Here is a 22,435-nt window from a genome sequence, read left to right as displayed (position 1 = left end):
AGCAATCAAATGTCCGCCAGAACCTCCACAAGTCCTTCGCATGACCTGCAAGATGCAGGGTGAACGTCCAAAGTGAGTGCCACAAGGCACTGCAGGCTGGAAAATCAGGCGGACGGAGGAAAAAGACAAAACGGCCATGTGGGAAAATATTTGTGGTGAAGCTGACGGAATTGACAAGAATCACAGTCACTTTGTACAAGGTGAAGCTTCAGCAACTCACTGGCTAGACAAGATGTCGCCCACTGAGTTATAATAACAACGGCAACAATGTAAAGTTAGACCAGCATAGGAAGATTCAACACTGTAAAAAAAACAAAGTTTGTACTTTTTTTAATCCTAAAACAATCATTTAAGTTGGAAAAACTTGAAGGTATAAATTACTGACATTTATTGCAACAATTAGAACAACAAAGCAAGCAAGCTGTTTGCTCCAAAATAATTTGCTTAGTTGTTTTGGTGCCTTGAAATTTTGAGTTGACCCGACTTTTTTTTTTTTTTTTTTTACAGTGCAGGGCAGGCAGTGCATGAAGAAATGTTTCCACTTTATTTAGTTTGTGTGTAAGTGCAAGCTAATTTATACATCAGCAACATCTAGAGGACTGAAATAGAAATTCTTCAATTTATAACGGGGCATCTAAAAATTCCCAAAACTTGGGCTCCTTCAGGTGCCCTTCACATTGTCATTTATTGCATTTTTTTTAAAATAAAATTTGCTTGTGACTTGTATACATCAAATACATGTATTGCTGTCATAATAAAATGCCGTGCCACAGTGAAGCGTCGCTTTCAAAAATGAAGTCGTCACATATTGAAAACAGAGTGAGAAGACAGAAAGCTGCTCAGAAGCTACATTCCCCATACAAGAAGCAAATACCTGTTGCTTTGTTATAAATTGATTTGGTTCTTTACCAAACACTTAAATAAACCAATCAACCAACCAACCACTGCACTTAAATCAAACTGGATTGTGAGTATTAAAAAAAAAAAAAAAAAAAAAAATCATGATCATCCCCACAGCATTATTGCACGAAGCACTGTATTATTACATCTTCCTGTCAATCAATATTAATGACCGTATTTAATTTTTTTTGACTTTGCCAAATGTCTTGTGCTTAATGTTTTTCCCAAACGGAAGCACTTCAAGATAATCTCAGCCGTTTAATAAAATACTATATTTGGTCAGCCTCACGTGGTCCCGTAATAACAAAAACATTTTTTTTTTTTTAAAAAATGCTTGCTTTGTAAATTTTAAAGTGTCACAGAGAGATTGTAAACAGGTCACAATGTGACCACTGATAAAATTTGTACTTCTGGTTGGTCAAAGAACTTTACGATGAAGAAAAGGCAGCAAAAAAGAAGTGTGCCATTTGTCAGAATTGAGCTGTAAAGACAATAAATCCATTTTCGCTCATGTAGATTCTTTTTCCCCATCGTGACATGCGTAAACTTTGTATGAACACTTTTTTTTTGGAACCGCCAACGCACACACAGCATCAATTAATCTCTGCTATATAAGTGTTCCAGAGAGAAAGCGATGATAGAGTTCCACATCCTCTCATTTGGCCCCAAATTGTTCAGTCGAGTGCTTGCTTGTTGTCCCGTTAAAGGAAGAGTTCAAGTGACCAGTAAGCCACAAAAAAAAAAAAGTTGATCCAGAAGAAGAGAGACACTTGCTTTGGGTACCTGACCTTCAGTAGACATATCAGCAAATGGCAGCACGTGTCAGTGGTGAAAGAAAGGCAGAATGAGCTGAAGTACAAGAAGGACCTCCATGCAGGGCTGCACAAAATGTGCCCGTCCACACTCCGAAGTATTTTCCTGCAAAGAACAAAATAGATGACTCCAGCTTTCAATAAAATTTTCCATGAATGATATTTCTACTCACTAAGGCACTGAAGTCAAGGCAGGTTGTCGGACCTCTCCGATATCGTGCGTTGCTCAGTACCTCGCAAGGATTCTCCTCCTGGACTGAGGGTTGTTAATTGAGGAGGCTAATGCTAACTTTAATGTGTGTGTGTGTATGTATGAGTGAGAAAGGATACACTCCGTCTTGATTTGGCTCAGCCTCTCTATCTCACAGGAGCTGCAGGGGAGCGTCTCAGCTACCACAAAGAGGAGGTTGGTGTTTTCTATCCGCTTGGCGTGGAACAACCTGAGACATCCCGAGAAAGCGAGAGAAGGACTTAGATGCAGCATGTGTACGTTGCGGCGGGCGAGGTGAAATAAAAAAAACATACCGAGAGCAGTTGCCGCAATCCTGCAGTACGTTGTACGAGTTGGTGGTGTTGGTGAAAGAGAACTGGCTTTGGATGGTCACACAGCTGCTTGTCTTTATCTCAAAGGCTTCTGTGAAGATGTCATCTGGAAATAAAAGACATTTTGCAAAATGGGCTTTCATTGGTGTGGCGTTTTTCTATTTCCAAGTATTTCCAAGTGCTGCCTCCTTATTCTCTTATACACTCCAAAAAAATAGCAGATATTGGCCTTATTTTTTGGGGTATCAGGTACTTGTGGAGGCTGCCGATAGTAGACACTGATAGTTAAAGAAAAAAGATCTAACATGGTTTGTTGTGATCTGTTTTTATACATGCAAAACATTGGAAGAATAAAGAATTTTAGATTTTGGCCTTCAGATTCTTTCGGGGGGGTAACACACACCCAAACACACACGCACCTTGTTGAAGCCAGCTGATGTGTGCCAATCCGTAAAGTAGCTGCTGGATCAAAGACCTGAAGAAGAAAAGATCACATTACACCTTGTTAAAAAGTTAAAAAAAAAATTAAAAAAAAGAAAGCCCCTAATAAAAATAGATGAGAGTCAGACAGAGACGCTAAGAGACAGCTGACTCTTTTGCAGTTTCATGCATTGAAGTCTTGAGACAGTTGAGATTGCTGGAAAGGGCAAGCCGTTGACGTGTTAGCTGATGTGACCTTGGAGACAATATGGAAAATGGCAACCAGCACTCAAGGTGGTCTTAAGCCAGATTCCCCTCCCAGCTGAGAGTGTGTTGAACTTAGGCATTAAGGGATTTCAGCGACATACATGCATACATACATACATACATAAATAAATCTCACCAGGTCACTGTGGACGTCCACCAAGCCAAGCTGAGGATGTCGGTGATGGAAGGCTGCAGAAAGCATCAAGTGATTAAGTGGGCTGCTTGGACGCATCCTCAGCACAGACAACGAAGGCTTCCAATAACTAACATGTCCCACATATGCTATCCATAAAATATCATTTCAAACAGGCTAAACCTAGCTCCTCCCTGACACAAAAAGTCATAACAGTACTTTGGTAGTACTTTCAGATTTAGATAGAGCTTTGGTGACATCTTGTGGCATCTTGGTGGTTTACATCAAGTGCACAAAAAATGTGACTAGATTTTCTTCGGGATGAAATTCCTTAGGAAAAAAAGCAGAAGACTTCGTCTTACCACAAAGAAGCGTCTAGGTGCCGCCCCGGTGTGGCTGCTGCTGACCGGCTCGCATGCTGTCTGGAAGTGAAAAGTCTGTCGGCGGTTGAAGATAGAGTTGTTGTAAAGCGCGTGCATCAAGTATGGATCCACCTCGCCGAAAAATAGTCCGATCTGTGAGAAAAAAAAAAAAAAAAAAACAAGGCCATGAGCTGATATGGTTCTATGTCAACAACAGCCGCCCTTATTAAGAGTGCTGCTAATCCATTTTGATTTTTGAATTTTACACTAAGGGACTGACCTTTTTCCAGTGATCTCTTTGATTAGACATAACCAGGAAGCCACCATCATCAATGAGATAGCAAAGGAGATCCTGCAGGCAACACAGATTTTATTGTCATGATGTAACGACAGCTCATCAGATTCTTTATTCTGTGGCTTACGTCAGTGTTGACCTCACAGTCCATCTCACAACTCCTGGATGGTCCGCACTGTGTGACAAAATGAGACCATCAGATAATGATAATAAGTTCATAACATTTGAGTTGTTGTACCTTGTGTGAGCCTTGGCGGCTGTCTGACACATTACTGGCCAGGATCTTGAACTTGTCCACCCACGCTTCCAGGTCCAGCTTGACTCCCACCACTAAAAGTCACAACAAGTCAGAGAGGTCAAAGCGGGGCAACAGCTTTTTCAGAAACAAATGTTGTCTTTTTCTCTTTACCTGCAGGTTTGAGAAGTTTTCCTCCTAAATTAACTTCCACAGCTGAACTAACCAGGATTCCAACTGTACCATTTTCTGGTCCTAACATGTCATCTAAAGCTGTTCAGAAACAAAAAACACAAAAAAGTTATGAGTCTAAATTATTAAATTAAATTATTATTATTTTGTCCGTTAGGGGGCAGTAGAACCAAAGATAATAAGATAGCTGAGTCATTTGCTTTTGAATACATATTCTGTCACAAAAATCTACATTAAAAAAATCTTTAAATGCTCTCACAGTCTCTTGCCGGAGCTCGAAACATGTAACCTTTGTTGTCAAGGCTCCTTCTGTAGTAGTTTGAATTGAAAGGTTCCGGGTCCTCGTCCCATAACTCTGCGGCTCTTTATACAAAAAAAAAAGAAGCATTTATGAGATGAGAATTTTTTTACGTATTATTCAGAATTAAATTTGTTGAACTCACACGTTGGGGAACACTCGCGTTATCCCTCCATCAGTGGACGCAAAGACGGCCAAGAAGCCGTACCTGGAGGACAGCATCAAGATTACTCAACAAGTTCCTCATCTTGTCTCACACTCTGTTTAGCGTGCACTCACGAAGCCAGATCCTTGTTCTTCCACACACGTGACGCTAGCTGCCCAATAATCCTAGAGTCCAATATCAGGTTGTGTATGAGTCCTTGGTCACCTTGAAATTGGAAAAAATATATTTTAACATGGCTCTTTAACAGTGATGGTTGACAAATTGTGCAACGTACACTCATCTGATTCAGGAGAAATGTCCAGCATGAGGGAGAGAAAATTTTGCAAAAATTCTGTGTTGTTGTTGGCGAGCTCCAGACGCTTGCAGTATTCTCTGCGTGTAGGACAGAATATGTTAGCATTTCTTATTTAAAGGTAAAAGGGAAAAAAAAAGGAAAATATCACCTTGGTGCAAGAAAGACGTGTCCTGAAGATTCAAAGGAGCTCGGCAATAACGACTGCATATCTGCGCCGTGCAAAATGGGTCATTTTTTCTATCTCTGTATAAAATTCTTTGACAGTGTTGCCTTCGGGTACTTACACTGAAGTTGAAGCATCACATCGCTGAGGTCTGCCTGGATGTAGTATTCGTTGTAGGGAGGCAGTACCAGCCCCAGACTGCAGGTGGTGTGGAGGAGAAGACACACCAGGGCCAAAATTTAATTGTTATGATGTGAAGTTCGAAAAATGAGAGCTCACCTGTAATCTGTCCCATTGACAGGAGTCCAAGTGTAACCTCTGTACACCTCATCAATGTATTGCTATGATAAAACAACATGCAAGTTATTTCCTGTAGGCTTAAATGTAATCAAAAGCACTTTCTGAAATTCAGTCAAACTGGAGAATTTCAACGTTTGTGTGGCTACTGAAGTGTGTGATGGGTTTATAACTCAAATAAACGGGTTATTTTTAGACGAGACATGACAGAGATTTTACTTGCCTCATCAACTGACTTGATAAGAGTTTTGATCTGCATGTCCCCGGGTCGTCCATCAATCATCTGTCGTCGGATCTAGAGCAGAAAAACGGCAAAACATAACGAGGCTTGTCACCTAGGCCGTCATGAAATGCAAACAAAATGCTTGGGTCGATTCGCGGCCAACCGTGATGCTCGCTGGCGCGGTTATAACTTCAAACACGAGTCGGACGAGGGCAAAGAAAGCTTTTTTGGTGTACTAAGTTTGCGCACCTCCTCTTTATTGCTGTCCTCTACTTCTGCATCCAAAAAGTCCAGTGTTACGGGTTCTGGGAGATGCACCAGCTAGAAGACATAAAAATAAAAATTGCATGTTACTTAACTGTTGAATATTAAATAGCGTGTCTGCAAAATCATTTTCTAGGTTCTACATCACCTTGGGCAGCAGATTGGGATGAAGCAGAAGATATCCATTTGGGTCAATTGCAAAGATGTAACCATTGGCTCCGAGCTGATGAGGAAATAGAACGTTAAATCCGGTGGAAGATAAAATAAAAAAAAGAGAAAAAAAATGAAATAAAAATAAAACGTCATACACTGTACTGTGGCGTCAGGCGCTTGATCTCATCCAGATGCACGTCGACTCCCATCACACCTAAAATCAGTTGGTTCTGAAAGTGCAAGCGGGATCAATCACATTTAGCACAAAACCTTTCCAAAAAAAAAAAAAACTACTGATTTTCTTTCTGCTATGTGTGAATATAAAAAGAATGAATACATGAGTCATTGCTATAATTTTATTACCTGTAGTTTCCCATCCATGGTGCGATTAAATACTGGCAAAGTCCCGGTTACCACCATCCCAAGACCCTGCGCAGGTCAGAAAATATTTAAATGATAATAAGTACAACTTAACTGTGTATTTAAAAGTTACTCAAAACTGTTTTCATGTCATTAATCTAGCAAAAAAAAAAAAAAAAAACAGTGTGAGAGAATATAGTTGAAAAAATTAGACACGCCATCTTGTGTAACAGTTCTCAATGACAGTGGCAATCAAAATCAGTTTCTTTTTTTTTTTTTTTTTTATAGGGCTTGTATTGGATCTCTAATGCAATAAAGACACCAGTGAGTGGGATTCATTCAACCTCACCAAGGCATCCTGGTAAACATTGGTCCACTGGACCTGCTTGGCCTCGTCACCTGCGAGAACCATGGGACGTCCCAACACATCCAGATACTCCTGACAGACCACAAAAAAAAAAATTCAGCTGTAACTTTGGAACACACTTGACTCTTAGATGTATATGTGTGTGTGTTTGAGTGTCATAAGCCGGGGGAACCACCTGCGTGTTAATCCTTATGGCACAGAGAGAACGGATCTCAAAATAGTACCCTGGTGACAAAACGGAAAAATACGTAATGCTTTGGGCAATCGCATTTAACCCAACCAACATGAAAAGCCAACAGTGACACTCACCTTTATTTGTGCATGCGATCCACTGTAAGGGTGTGACATCATAGTTATGTTGGCCCACGGAAAAGGTGAAAACTCGAACCTTTACGTGAATAAAACGTAATTCAGCACTGGAAACTCAAGTGTGACGGAGAAACAATGAGGAGGAGCCACCGACCGTTTTGTTGGGCCAGTTGTACTGCATGAAAACATCTTGAGCTCGATCTTCTCCTCCATCCGTGAAAAGCATGATGATTTTATTGCAGTTGGCCCGTGGCACGTTTGTTTTCTGAAAAAAAATATTTACACCAACTTGTTAGAAGATAAAAAGTATAAATATGGATTTTTTTTATTTGTTCTATTCAATGTATGTCTATATATGTCACTTGCATTTAAGAGCTGATTGAAGGCAAAATGAAATCCAGACTTGTAGTCAGTGGTGCCTTTGGCCTGCATCTGCTGCACGGCTTCTTTAAAGATCTTCTTGTTGCGCACGTTGGCCTGGACCAGATGTTTGAAGCAAGGAACCACTGCCTCGGCTTTTTCACTGAACTAAAACACGGCAGCGCAGTTGACATCAATGCTCAAAAGATAATAAGAGCGCCTGTAATGATGATGATGATGATGAACAGACACCGACCCGGGCCACGTTGACGTAATCATCATCAGACAAAGTGTCCAGCATCTCCATCACGGATGCCTTGATCAGCTTAAGTGTGAGTCCACTGACACTGCCGCTCCTAGAAGAAAAAGAACACGATGGCCAACTTGACTATAAAGTCTGCTAACTTAATGGTTACACATAATAGGGGAAAAAAAGCATAAACAAGCTAACAAATAGCATTTTATTATTTTATTAAAAGCAATATATACACAAATGGTGCAGCAACACATGCAAACAGACAATCAGTCCCAAGCTTATATCATTTATTCTATATATAGTAAATTAGAGTGGTTGTGTGTACAGCCGCCATGAATTAATCATGATATACAGTTTAATTATTTACTACCATATACTTTTATAAATTATATTATAGAGTGAAATGTCCTTTTTAAATGACTTATTACAAAAATACTTTGAGGGGGAATGAATTAATGCATTTCTATTGATTTCAATGAGGAAATATGATTTGAGTCATCACCGAATGAATCAATCTCAAGGATATGGTTTTTAGAAGAGTATGCAAAACTTACACATCGACAAGAATGACCATGTCTTTAGGGGAGGAAGCACCCTGGATGTACCTGTGGCAGAAGAGAAGAAAGCATAAACCTTCCCCAAATGTATTGAAAGTCAGAGGTGATTTACCAGGGTCTCCTTCTGACATCATACAGGTCAATTTTATCAGGAGCTTTCCATGGGGTGGCTGCAAACAGCAAAAATCAAAACAAAGTTTGAATGTCTGCCTTCAATTCACACAGGTGACATCATGAAATCTACCAGGGTAGTAGCGCGTCACCCCGGTGGCGCTGCCAAACGCTTGCCACAGTAGTGACGGATCCTCCCGACTGTTCTCCATGAAAACTTTCTCCAGCGCTTGCGTCCAGTTGAGCTCGTTGAGAATGACCGGAGCTGATGGGAAAGACACATTTTGGAATAGAAGCCATATGGAAACCTAACCTCCAAAATGTGAACTCCACTTGCCTCCTTTATAAATGTCTGTGGGAATCTGAACAGCCGTGTAGGAGTAGTTGACATTGTTTTTGAAATTGGGGTCGTACACGAACTCCAATTTGATGTGGGAAGGATTGTCCACTTCACTCTCTCCATCCATGGAATACTGTGATAATATATTTTAAAAAAAATATTTGCCTGAACTGATGAAAATGTTGTTCCAGCAATGCCTAGTAGCTTACTTTTTTTAGCACTGCTCAGTTGTATTTAACTTTCAAATGCAATACATTTGAATTGAATATAGAGGAGTTTTTAACAGTTGTTTATAAATAAATAAAGTAGAAAACTACGTACATGATCAAGCTCTGCCTTAGAGTCATAATAGGCCATGTCCAGCTCCTGGTGACACACATGTGAATTAATATTTTTTGTAAAGCACTTTCATTTTTTTCATAGTTTTCAGACCAATATTTGTACAAGTATCGCAGAGTTCTCGCCGATACCGATACCAAGCACTTGACAACACAATTTCAATCAACACCATCACAATTAAATGTAAACAAAGACCTTTCTGCGTTTCTAGATGAATCCTTTTTAACTTGTGTGGGTTTTTTTTTTGCCTTCAGTATCATTGGCTGGTATCAGCATCTTTTACAAAAACTCGATACCTGGAAACAAGGCCTGAATTGTATTTTGTATCAGTACTCGCCCATCCCTATATTTAAATAACCAGATAAAAATAAATCGTTATGAGGAGTGATAAAAGCCTTGACAACAAAGTGTTTCAAATCAGTGAGCTTAATGCTGCACATGATGAATCAGGCTCAGGCAAAGTATTGCCATCTGTTAGTGTCATTTTTTTTTTCCTGAGCCCTACCATACTTTAGAATAAGCATGGCATCTTCTCAGAGGCTGATATGTTCCTATTTTCAGACCACATTTGAGCTCTGAATTTTGTTTTTTCCTGAGCCTTTTAGCAGCAGCAGTGCGTGAACCATCAGAGAGTGTCAGTCACACATAAAAGATAGTGTACATGAATAGATACTGCAAAAATGATCTATATCGAAAGTTGCTTGAAGGCAAAGGGAGCTGAATTGAATAAGAACAATTCCAAGTCAAAGAAGAAAGTTCTGCGGTCGTTCTTTTACATCGTTTGCAACCTTCATTGTGCTCAAGCACAAAATATAGAACATGAATAGAAAAACGATGAACTAATGACGATGTTTGTCTTTGTTTACTAACAAATGTACATCCTGTTTTAAATTCAACTTTACCTTGATGCCATCCTGCCAGGTATGCTCGAGCTGGAGCCGTTCAGCCTCAGCGGCCAACCTCTACGGAAACACACAGAAATGATGATGAATTACGTAGATGAGCACCAAAATGAGAAATACAATTAAAATCTTAAATTTAAAGTAGCAAAATCCTCAATTTTATTTATTTTTATTTTCTAATGTGTCAGGAGGATTATTTTTTTGGGGGGGGACTTTTATGAATCATAATTTTGTATTATAATTTTATAATATTTTATATTAGAATTTATAAAAGTCAGTGACTTACTTCGAGAGCTTTGCGCTTCTTCGCCAGAAGTTTCTCGATATCCGAAGCCGCCTTCTCCACGATCTTTCGAGGTTGATTCTTCACCAGACTAAAGCTTCTTCTTTCTTCATTGTATATCTACAAAGCATTTTCAAGGTAGAATTACCAACAACGCTGGTACATACTATATTCTATTATTCATAAATATATCACGTTTGATATTAAAGCTTGAGGATTTGCACCACAAAGCTTCTTTATAGTTGAAATTCACAAGGCACAGGGGGGAAGTTGCTCTTTTTCATCTTGTCTCTTCACACACGTTCTTTGAAGCAATTGTCATAGAGGAATCACTTTCCTGCAGATTCTATTTCGGATTGTTATTCAGACATCACATTTAACCATTTAACTCTGCTACCTTGTTAAAACAATGTGAGTATATACTGACAAGGAGCTCACCACTGCCACCTACTGTAGCGGATGTGCAATTATACCTTATTTGAAGTAAATTCTCTTCCTGTTGGCACAAAACAGAAGCAGTTTCACACGTAGCTACGATACGGCCTGCTGACGATAAAAATAAATTTGACAGCCCCGATGAGCTGTGTAATGGAGTATAGGAATTTTGCACAGCAATTGTTTGGAAAACCTCCTCGTGATCATTGTCTGCAGCAGTATGAGCATGAAGGAATGATTGTGGTCCAAGTGCATCTTCCATCCAGGCTTTGGTGCAGGCTGACCATCTGCTCGCTGTGACACAAACAGAGAGGGCATGTGCCCACGCTCACACACACATCTTCCCCGAGCTCATCTCGCCCTCTCTCGCTTCCGCTGATCCGCGCTCCACGTTGCCAGGACGGCAGCCTCTTGCAGCCCGGTTGTCACCACAATGACACCAATGATCATATCACACGGATTCAGGAAGAAAATCCGGATTTAGTCGTGCGGCGTAGTAATCAAAGAAAGAAATCATGTGAGCGTTGGAAATTGAAATTTCATGGTTGCGAATTTGGCTTGTCCTTCTGCAACGCTTTTTTGAGAAGATGGTCCCATAAGAACATGAGAGTCAGGAGGTATTAATGAATCAGTGCCTGTTTTTGTTTTTTTATTTAGGATTTTCTGTCTCATTGCCTAAAATGAGAATCAAGATGAATGCTTCCCTTGTGATCAAGTCAACAAGATCTAGAGAACTGGATTTTATCTGTTCTAAAACAGTTAAGGGCAAACTAGACACAGCCCGCTCTGTTTAATCCAGCCCACCAAGCATTTTCATGAGTCCAATAAAATTACTTTTTTTTTTTTTAAATGTATTTTTCACAAATTCATCTAAAGGTTCTTAAATCACAATTTGTTATATCATCGCTATGCAGTAGTTTTTGCATCAGCCCGGAATTCTTCCTCATACTTTGATCTATGCAAAATTGATACAATATTGCATTTTTAAAACGTTTCAAGCTTTTACACTGGTTTGTCTGCAAAAGTACAGTGCAACATTATTATATTAATGGATGTTTATGGCTCTGCTAGGAAAGAGACTAAAAGCTTGCTGTCATGATATTGCACATGTGATTTGCACTTTTTTTTTGCAAATTGCTTGGTGCACGTCTTGTGGGCTTAATGTATCCTGAATGAGCTGTATTAATAATAAAAAAATTTTTAAAAAAAAAAAGAAGAGAGCTCAAGGATGACACTCACCCCTTTCAGCTGCTGAGCTCCACTGATGTGCTGAAAGACTCTGTCAATCTCCAGCTCGATGCGTCTCGCCCAGTGCATTATCCTGCAGATAAACATCACAGCCAGCCTTATTGTAGTTTCCGCTCTATGCTTATAACTCTATTACTTGCACATGCAGAAAAGACTTTCATACACACTGGACTGGTCGACTGGTATATGAACTCACGTGGAAGAGGGAATTGTAATATAAATGATGTATTTTTTGAGGTATCACATTTCAAGCAGTTTTGCAGATTTACCCCAATTTATTCAGAAAATTCTCACTTGAGCAGAAAAATGCAAATTTGAAATGCAAGCTCCACCAGTAATAGTGGACATCTGATCACATTTTGTCACTCCTTTTGGTTGCATTTTTTTGCAGGAGCAGCGTGTTGTGATAAGTTGAGAAGTGGCTGCGAGAGAACAGCAAGTCGACTCCATGTGATCATGGAGACCTGCCAAAATGAGCCCGAGTTAAAAAAGACAAATGTTTATATAAGACATTATTTAACAAATGAGCATCCAAGAGCAAGAGTGCCTCCAAAATTAGACACGCTTATCAAAATATCACTTGACTTGAATATCAACAAGCCCCCACAAGTGTCAGGTAGGATATTTTTGAAATCCAACTTTGGGTGAAATTTTAAGAAAAACGGCTTGTGATCACAAAATAGAATTAAATCACCAGAGGGGGAAAAAAACAGGATGGTCAATCTGCGTTCTCTGCCTGATTCTTCTTGTTTTTTTAAGAACACATCAAAAAGGGAGAAAAAAATCACAAGCTCAATGGCAGCTGTTGGAACACAAAGTTGATAATACAGGACAAACAGCACCATTATACTTATTTCTCCCTCCTCACGGTCATGAACGTTCTGTTCTGTGCTCTAGTGTGGTGTTTGTATGTTCTTCCCGTGCATGCGTGGGTTTTCTCTGGATGCTCATCCTCCGACGTTCTAAAAATATGCACGTTTGCTTATTCAAAATTAATGTGAATGTGAGAGAATGTCAATTTGTCTATGTCAATTTTTCCAAATCTGAATCAGAACATTCCCACTATAAAAAATAATTTGGAACTAAAATAAAACACACAACAGTTCAACATGACCTTACAAAAAAATGCCTATGATATTTTTACAAAGTAGCTGTAGCAGTTTGAAAAGTGTGGGTGGAGCTAATGTTTACCAGGAAGTGGCGAAATAATCAAGGGAGAGGGGGAGGGTCCCAAAAAGAGCGACTAATGCTCATGTAATCATGAATAAATAAAAGCATAGTTACTGATGAGAGCAGCTGCTTCAGCGTTAATGAGGAATACACGATGAAGTGCAAAGTCAGCGCTCGATTGCCAGATATTGATGAACTAACCACTGTCTAATGATTCATTAATTAAGTAAATCTCTACTCTCATGTAGCGTTATCCTCCACTGAATTGTTCTCCATTCTGCACTGTAAGTTATATAAAGATCAATTTCTGTCCCTTTGGGTGTCATTTTTCACTATGGCTAATTACTGGACTCCGTTTGTACTTCTTGCAGTTTTTCCAAGGTTCACCTATGTCTTCAGGCTGTAAATGTGTCAGGCTACAAAAGAAGAATCAGTCGCTGTAGTATGAGTCACTCTGGAAATACTTAAGAGTCTGTAAAGTGAATATAAGCCCAAACATGTGCAGAGTGAGAACGACGTAGCGCTCCGTCATAGGTAGTCATAAGAACAACTATTTATAAAGTAAGCAATCATTTTTTTCAGGTCACAGTTCAAACATCTGATATTTGACAATCATTCACATTTGGCAGAGTTGTTAAACAACACTCATCGCTGTGGTGTGTCATCGTTACGAGACATTATTTTCATTTTACAGGGATTTGCTTACACTGCTAAGTGATTAACAAGTGTTAAGAAATCATTGGAAAAATTGAACGAAATATTTACAGAGCATATGTGATGCCCCTCACCAAAAATAAACTATAAATTTAAAGCTGTAAAGATGTCTGACTGTTTATAAGACAATCTATCACAGGAGGATTTTACAAGGATGACTAATCCTCTGTGCTGCAGTATCTATTCTTAATTACTAAGGGATGTTTTGGGCCACTCTGCTTCATCAAGGCAACATGCAAGGAGAGATCAGGGCTAGAGGGCCATCTGAGCTATATTTCCAGGCACTCAGCATATAAAAAAAAATAAAAAAAATAGCACTCATGAGGTAGAAGAGGAATGAGAAGTGCACCTATTTGAAATAATTCAATTGATCATGAAATCAACACACTCCGGGCTCCGAAGCTAGAATTACAAACATGCCCTTGCTGTCCAATTGAGACAGGTCAGGAGATGAGTGGACCATCTGGATTTTCTCCCTGAGAAGAGCCTGATTGCAGACCACTAGAAGGGCGGGGGTGGTGGTGGGGTTAATGCTCAAGTTGAGGACCAGCTGTACTGGACCAGCGAGAGGTAAAAGGTTATAAGTTTAAAGCACAGCATCGGTGTGAAGAAGGAAGGAAAATGCTCACATTGCTTACATACTTAAGGAACACACACATATTTAGAGAGGTTGCATTTAAGAGCCCGCATGTTTTTGGGGTGTCTTACTGTTGTAAAGGGGTACAGATAAATGTGAAAGGCTACTAGTTTGGTACACACTTCTAAAATTTGCTCAAATTGCATTGTATTGACATTTCTATATTTACACTAATGTAAGTTTCATTCAAAGGCAATTGCAAGAAAAAAGTTGGATGTAGATAGCAGGTACATGTAAGTGGCACAGTAATGACAAAGAAATGTAGAAGCTTTTCATTGAGCTATTTTGAAAATGGGCCAGCAGGCAACTCAAGTGGGCTTTTGGGAGCTTGTAAGTTCCTCACGGGCACCATGTTAGTGATGCCGGCCATAAACCAACAAGCAGAAAGAAGATAAAGTGCATTTTCTTTAACGTCTGACAGCGTATATCCCGATTCTGTCATTCTAAGTTTCTGCTCATCCTGATGAGGACAAGTGCAACAAATATCTTATTGTTCTTCTCTAACAAAAATGATACTGTACTATATTGTGTTTTCTTTTAAGAAAAACAGTCTCTCGCATAGACGCATTCACACAATTTTCATGGGCGGGTCACATTCCACCACTTTAACTTCAGTACACACACAAAAAAACTCTGAAATAGTAACCACAGCTCTTCAACCTGGCCAAATCCTATTTGCAAACCAATCTGCTGGGTCAAAATATAACCAACCTTCAGATACGGATACACAAAAACACCAACAAGTCCAATAATGGAAAAACAATTGTCTTGTACTTTGCCTCTCACATTGAATGACATAAGCTTGAAACGTGAATATAATTTTTTTTGAGCACAAGTGATGGAAATGCATATAAAGTGCTTATAATTGAATGTTTCAAATGCAAGACCAGTCTCACACACTTCGGCACATGCACACGCACGCACGCACGCACGCACGCACACACACAAACACACACACTGCTGTAATCAACAGAACACATTACATAACATCCTTAGCCTTGTGTTTTGTGCCAAGGAGGCGGACAAGCCCCAAAGTTGCTCCACGGCTTACGTGTACTGCTGTGGGAAGGTGAGCCCATCGGAACCAGGCCACGCCGCGCTGCCGAGCATCAAGATGATCTGCAGAGATACCAAGCGGACGTCGCTGAAGCACCACCCGCCCCTCGCCATCTTCCATTCAAATGAGCTGCGCGACGCTTGGATGAATGGATGCGAGCGAGAATGAAAAGGAAAAGAGAAAGGAAGGAAGGACGAGGGGAGATAGTCCGAGCTGACCAGTGTCCGACTCAGTTTGCAGGCGAGTTCATCTTTGCGTCTTCAAGAGTGGACGCGGGGGAGGAGGAAGCCTTTGGCCGTGAAGGCATCACGGGCGATGGGAGATGCACTACAGTAGAATGCAGCTGCCAAGACACTGCAGAGTCTTTGCTCCCGCTCACACATACATACACACACGCTGCCTCCTCCTTCTTTTCCTCCAAAACACGCACATACACACACGCACAAGCCGGCGCGTCCACGACACCCTCGCTCCTCACTGGACGGACGAGAGAGCGCGTTCACGTTCACCAGGCAACAGCGAAGCATCAAGTTGAGGCTTTATTTATAACTACAGGGCCACGTGGGGTTTGCATAAATTGAGCTTCTTTTTTTTACCCCCATGGGTGAGCTGCAACGTGGAGCATCTGGCTGCCAGAAGTCAGTGAACGCAACACAAGTTTCAATTGTGATTACCACTGTCAAACGGGGGAAAAAAGTGAACAATATTATTGTTGTTTTTCAAGTGGCTGGCTGTCAAGGTCCACCAGAGCTTTCTGTTATCCTGAACACTGACAGGAAATGCCTGACTTCACATTGCATTTAATCATGAATTTTCTATTGAAATAAGCATATTTATAAGGCTCTACAGTGTTCATGAATATAGATTAGACAGCGGCAATGGCTGGCCTGATGGAGGTTCGGGCTGCATGATTATTAGGCCTATAGAGGGAAATATTGTGATGCAGAGGCTGGGATCTCGCTAACCGTGCAGAATCAGCGCAAACAGAGCGTGGAAATCAGCCTGCAAGACCTCACGATGATGTACATAACACTGGAGTATTTGCCAGACATTTGCTTCTTTTGTGTGAGTAAAGGAAATTAAGGGGGATAAATGCAACATGCTAAAGTTTACATACAATTTACATAGGGCTTACACTTTCTATCTGCGGGAGGCAAGAGGAAGAATAGTAATATGACATTTTCTGCATCATTGATTATAGTCTTCCAATGTGTTAGTGGTACAAAAGAAATAATAGCTGTGATGTAGCATTGTTGTTATAGTGATGCATGCACAGCAGCACAGTTTCGCTTCTAGCTTATCGAAACTGCTGGCAGCCTTTATTATAAATTACGTTGAATTCATGTATGGGATTTCACAGTTGAAAAAATCTAATATTGAATATTTATGTGCTACTATGTATTTGAGATTTATTCTTGCATAGGCCTGTGGACAGGTGAATGCAGTGACTGCATGACATTTCAGAGTTGTTGTTTGTGCTGTGGCATGGCACAGCGGGCCATCGCAGTGGAACCAAATGCCACTCAGTTGGAAGACTTACAATACGATAAAAAAGAGACTATATGAGTTAAAGTCAACACACCTTACTTCGTTTTTATATCATATTTTTCTAACTCTTTCATCCTAACAGATTATTTTTTTCATCCTGACATACAGGCGCAAAAATACCTGTTGGATATGCTCCCGGAAAAAATTAGGGTGAAATACAACAAAAAAATGGTATTATTTTAATTTAAGGATTATTATTGGAACTTTCCTTTGTCCATTTTTGTAAGTTTACAGTGCATTAATTTTTGTATGAAGCACTACTAAATTCTCACAAGTACAAAGCTGAGGTGTTGACCTGACATAACCCCTGAGGCTCTCCTGAGATGACTCATGGTGGAAGAGGTGGGTGAACCCTCTATTGATTTTAAATGAAAGGCAAACACATGAAATTATTGTGAGAAGTCATGAACATGATTTCTATCGTCAGATAGATGGATATCATTAATTATCATTAACGGTCATTTGTGCATGTTTGTTTTTTTTAGAAGTGCGTATGAACTGTTGGCCATTTGCTTCTCAGTTTCAAACAGGTTGGTGACCTTATTTTATGTATTTGAGTTCAGCTTTAAGTCCCCGACGGCTCCCCCGTGTGCTAATACAGCTGTCATGTCCTGGGGAGAGCCAAGACTAATTACAGACTGCGCAGCCTTCCTGCCAGTTTCCCTTGGAGAGACAAACGTGGTTAATTGGACGAGCTCACCAAAGGGAGCTGAACTGTGAAAATGAACTTGTGCGTCATGTAAACAGCACTGCAGATAACAGTGGCGATGACATCACCAAAAAGGGTCTTGCAGCTACTAGTATCATTCATTATTATAAATAAAATAATTCAATCATTTCTGTTTAACTTTGCAATTATTGAATACGTTAAAGAAAAATGTTGAATACCTATGATTTTCTTTTCCCATTAAAAATGTATAATCAATCAATAAGATTATTAATAATGGATACATTTTCTTTAAGCAATTTTTGGGACAAAATGGTTGCAACAAATTATACTCAACCTAGCAATAAAAAAAAGGGTTTACATGATGACGTACTTTACATGACATTTGCTATGAATATCAGCGATTTATTAAAGCAGATGGCTGGCTGGAGGTTAAACATTGATGCTGCAGGTCGGTGGGAAACTCGCTCTAAGTTCATGTCAGCGTGAAAAATAAAAAAATTAAAATTTGCCCATGTAATCAGATATATTTATTAAATAAAATACTAGTGGTGGAAAGTTGATTCAGTAAGTGTTTTTCAATTATCTGTCATTTATCTCGACATCTGTGCCAAATGAGTTTAAAACTGTCAGACAAACAAATTGCCATAGGGATGAATCTTTTAAGTCAAGCATATTAACTGTGAGAATCAATTGAAAAAAACTATAAACCTGAGATCTAAAAGCAATCAAGATTGCCAAGGCTTGATTTGTGGTCTATGTGATTATTCTTTGGTTATCCTTAGGCCTCATCTGGAGAGGCGGGTACATTGGCAAGAGCTGGGATGAGCTTTTTGTACACGTCGATACCTTTCAGAAAGACGCGTTCGTTCAGAAATTCGTTGTGGTCGTGCAGCAGGATGGGCGTGTGGTTCATTGGGGAGAAGCCAATGGCAGGAATCCCGACCTTAAAGACATAAAACGGGATCAGCAAAAAATAACTGATAAAGAACAGTCATAGGGAGAGGGTGACTAAATACTCACAGCTCGGATAAAGCGGCTGTCTGTAGCAGCGGGAAATATCTCCTTCTGAAGAGTCCAATCCCTGCAGCGTGCCATTTTCAACACATGATGCCTTGGGTCAAACTTTACCGAGCGCATTTTTGTTGTTATGAGGTTGCCTAAATACATTGCCACCTAATCCAGACAAATGAGGGTGAAATATATGAATTTCTGTGTGTGATTTCCAGGATTAATGATAAGATAAAAGGTCTTACGCAATGGGGAGCCTTAAGTAATTAAATTCCTGTGGTGCACCTTTAAATGTGCTGATCTTGCGGGAAATTAACATGAGTAATTTACAATCATATAAATTGTGTGTGTAAAAAAAGGTTTGTCAGGTGGGGGTGAACATGAAACTCACATTTCTTTGCAGGCTTGACTAAAAGCACTCCACCAGGGGTCACTTTCACATGTGGACGTAATGTTCTGGTCCATGTGTTTCTGCACAAAACAACGGCAGTCAATTGAGCTGTCATGCAGCAGCAGCCACAGCAGTAATGAATCTGAGAGCTTACCTGAGCAAAGTCATACGTGATACCATCGCCTGCTTCTTTACACCACCCCTGGATCACTTTCTCAAACTCCTGATGTGATTTAAAAAAAAAATACCATGTTACAATCACAGACCTCTACCAGCATATGAAAAAAAACATTCACCTGTAGATTTACTGTTGGTGGAATTCTCAGGTCAAAGCTGACATCCATTTCAGCTGGAATGACATTATAGGCCACACCCCCTTTCACCATGGTCATATTAACTGAGGTGACATCACCCAGCGTGAAACACTGGCTGGTGTTCAGCCTGGAAGTGATGAGAGATGAGAATGATACGCTTGTAAAAAAAATGCATTTTGGACAATTAAAATACAGTGGTGTCTACCACCAGGGGGCAGTACAATACAGGCATAGAGACACAAAGAAGTGTTTCACTTTGTATTGGAATATTGCCTATGTGTTGCTTCACTATTTGTATTCAAATAACCACTGCTTCAAGATTTTTAACAAGAATAAATCACTAGAAAAAAAAAATCATCCACTCTTGCCTGTGTTTCTCTTTCTCTCTGAAAGCCAGGAAAGAGTTGATGATGCAGCGCTGTAAAAGAGATACAAATAGTCAGCATTGTGCACGTCTGTTTCAAGAAACGTCAATACAAAATTCAAGACACTCACAAGCTTCTCAGCCGCCGTGTTTTCCACAAACCTCGAACCGTGACCGGGATTACCAGGACAGTGGATGGTAATCCCTGGAAAGAGGATGACGCACTGTTTTGATTTAACTTGGGCACCTTAAAACTATTCTTTTTTTTTTTTTTTTGTAAGGTTGAATTTTTATACTCACACCAGGGATTCCTTTCTCCATAGAAAACGGTGAAAGCATTACCGGGGTTGGCCAGACCTACAGAGCAGATATGGTGTAGAAACTATACTAAAGCAGCATCAACTAAACAACCAACATAACTGTCCCAAGCACTTCCTTTGGGTATCAGAAGTGCTTATCTAATGACTGAAATCCATCCAAATCAACTAGGTCACATCATATCATATTTTCAAATTGGCTGACAATAAAATCTGTGGATAGCAATAACAGCGAGATATTGGTTGCGAGATAATGGAAACGAGTGGGAGGCCACCGCTAAAAGTGACAACCATTTGTTTTAATGATTATTACGTCACTTCCATTTAAATCGTCGTGTGACAAATGCATTCAGCTTCGCGGGAAATTGAAATTGGTTAGGCAGCTTAAGGCGCGTTTTAATTGTCTCCTACAATACGAATTTCATGCAGTTGTTTAATCAAGTATTTCTATAGTGTTAAAAATACAAAATGGGGTCACAGTGAGTTGCTTGATATAAATTTTCTTTATACATAAGCATCTCAATCAGTAACATCTCACTGGGATCAAATTCAAAATTTGCAACTCGGGTAGATAAAAGCATGCATCAAGATGAAAGGTCATCCAGGAGAAATACGGCAGCACGTGGAGCAATGTCGAAATTCAGCACCGTGCTGACACATTAACCTAGTTATTTTCCAATAAGTAACTGAGCACTCTCAGAGGGGTGAAGCTTGGGGTTGGTGTTAACTTGCCGTGTTATCCATTTACCTTCATCTAGGGCAAAGCCGATGTTTAATTTCTGGAACTCGGGATGCTTCACAAATGTTTCCATGCCTTTCTCACCACCAACTTCTTCATCTGCATGACAAAAATAAATACACATCAAAATAGGAAAGGAGATCTAATAAATGAAATCCAATAAAAGTAAAATACTTACCAGGAACAAACATTAAGTGCACAGTCCGCGCAAATTTCTGTCCCTCCGCCTTCAGCTGTCTCACAGCCTGAATGTACCTGCGCAGACGCAAACAGGAAGTCTGTAAAATGGTTGACAAGAACTAGAAGAAGAATATGATTTCTCTGTCATGTGTAGGAAGAGTTGTCCAGGATTTGTTTTTGTACCCACTGAATTGACACACATTTCATATCCTGCGAGCCGCGGCCGTAAATGTTGCCGTCTGCATCTTTGAAAGCACTGAAAGCATCGTATTTCCAATGCTCCTAGAGAAGACAATGACAAATCGCTATGTGAATATGTCTAGAAACACTCATGAGCTTTCAAATAGATTTTCTACAGCGCTTGACCTGGAAAACCGGAACGACATCTGTGTGGGAATTCAATAAAATTGATTTCAAGTTGGGGTTTGTCCCTTGCCAGGTCAAGATGGACACAACTTTGCCTGGACAAACCTGCCAAGAGAAACAAAGTCTGCTCAAAACATTTATTCAAAGGAATTATGATTGACAATCGAGGGGGAAATTACAAATAATTTATTAATTGGTAGATTCTATATGAACTTTAGCTGTCGATAAGTATCACGTCTGGCAGCTGAGACGCTCGCAAACTTGAGAGAGATCACAAAACCTCACCTCTATCTTCTTAATGGGCAATCCGAGTTCCCCTGCAATTCGATCAAGAAACCTCAGCGCACTATCTATGAGAAGAACAATTTATTTAAAGACAAACATCTACATTAAAAGGTACAATGAACGCGTATATTGACAATTTGTTCATTTCCAGTGAGGGGCGCACAAACCTTTTGCGCCAGCTGTTTGACATTTCCTCCATGTCAACTAAAACAAGTTGGAAAACTCACCATAGTCTGGTTCTGGGTGGACCGTCCTGAGGCGGAGGTACTCTCTGAAGAGACTAACAGAAGGTTCTTCGCCCTCGGGACATATTTGTCTACCTGCTACCCCTGGTCCGTCTTTGTCAGGTAGCATGTTGACGTCTTCTGATAACACAGACGAACAACGTGGAAGGTAACGGGCCGGTTGGTTCGAGCTAAATCTGCTAGCAGTGTATTTGACAAGCTGACGAGCGACAACTTTAAATTGACATCCCGATTGGTTTATGTTGTTTGCAAGTAAATATAAGTACATACCAGACTGTCTCACTTGTTAATTGACTACCGGTCGCCTTTCCAGGAAATAGACGTGTTAAGTAAGACACAAGCACGCAGCTAGATTTGCTGCACCTTTTATTTCAGCTGTACGGTAAAGGTAGTCGGAAAACACATTTCAAAATAAAAGCTTCATTGATTAAAAGCTAGTCAGACGTCTTGCGATCAATGATTAATTTTGAAAAACATTTATGTGTAAGATATTTTGAATTAATTAGCACCCCGCTGCCCATAAAAATAATGGACTGTCAATGTTC

General features: G+C 40.0%; 2 protein-coding genes across 4 annotated transcripts; both read right to left on the bottom strand.

The window, feature by feature from the left end:
* Positions 1-364: 364 nt before the first annotated feature.
* Positions 365-15,926, bottom strand: cacna2d2b (calcium voltage-gated channel auxiliary subunit alpha2delta 2b). Its single transcript, XM_088388678.1, has 38 exons — positions 15,458-15,926; positions 11,877-11,958; positions 10,206-10,322; positions 9,920-9,979; positions 9,000-9,044; positions 8,676-8,811; positions 8,472-8,603; positions 8,340-8,397; positions 8,225-8,275; positions 7,671-7,770; positions 7,421-7,582; positions 7,209-7,319; positions 7,055-7,133; positions 6,921-6,970; positions 6,728-6,817; positions 6,382-6,447; positions 6,174-6,248; positions 6,014-6,088; positions 5,851-5,922; positions 5,602-5,673; positions 5,361-5,422; positions 5,203-5,279; positions 5,067-5,127; positions 4,898-4,995; positions 4,737-4,827; positions 4,603-4,665; positions 4,419-4,522; positions 4,142-4,240; positions 3,971-4,062; positions 3,860-3,907; positions 3,718-3,789; positions 3,438-3,590; positions 3,079-3,131; positions 2,675-2,730; positions 2,238-2,361; positions 2,043-2,152; positions 1,886-1,968; positions 365-1,818 (listed from the first exon to the last, which is right to left on the bottom strand). The coding sequence occupies exons 1-38, from the start codon at positions 15,574-15,576 to the stop codon at positions 1,723-1,725; spliced, it is 3,294 nt and encodes a 1,097-aa protein (XP_088244804.1). The 5' UTR covers positions 15,577-15,926; the 3' UTR covers positions 365-1,722.
* A 1,330-nt stretch (positions 15,927-17,256) lies between these two features.
* Positions 17,257-22,300, bottom strand: LOC148390819 (aminoacylase-1A-like). 3 transcript variants are annotated; one of them, XM_088388680.1, is made up of 16 exons: positions 22,161-22,300; positions 21,873-22,010; positions 21,646-21,710; positions 21,361-21,465; positions 21,182-21,276; positions 20,993-21,069; positions 20,824-20,913; positions 20,059-20,115; positions 19,890-19,963; positions 19,763-19,812; positions 19,377-19,521; positions 19,235-19,303; positions 19,081-19,160; positions 18,702-18,762; positions 18,528-18,624; positions 17,257-17,366 (listed from the first exon to the last, which is right to left on the bottom strand). In XM_088388680.1, the coding sequence occupies exons 2-16, from the start codon at positions 21,997-21,999 to the stop codon at positions 17,272-17,274; spliced, it is 1,287 nt and encodes a 428-aa protein (XP_088244806.1). In that variant the 5' UTR covers positions 22,000-22,010; positions 22,161-22,300; the 3' UTR covers positions 17,257-17,271. The 3 variants fall into 3 exon arrangements, with proteins under 3 accessions (XP_088244806.1, XP_088244807.1, XP_088244805.1); XM_088388681.1 differs by lacking the exon at positions 17,257-17,366 and adding an exon at positions 18,038-18,147; XM_088388679.1 differs by lacking the exons at positions 17,257-17,366; positions 22,161-22,300 and having other exon boundaries at positions 18,186-18,624; positions 21,873-22,158.
* Positions 22,301-22,435: the final 135 nt, after the last annotated feature.

The sequence above is a fragment of the Syngnathus floridae genome, chromosome 11, assembly GCF_059516105.1.
Source record: "Syngnathus floridae isolate MCC-2025c chromosome 11, RoL_Sflo_1.0, whole genome shotgun sequence".
In the NCBI taxonomy this organism is placed as follows: domain Eukaryota; kingdom Metazoa; phylum Chordata; class Actinopteri; order Syngnathiformes; family Syngnathidae; genus Syngnathus; species Syngnathus floridae.
The sequence above is the reverse complement of the archived record's forward strand: the minus strand, read 5'-3'. Positions and strand labels throughout refer to the sequence as shown.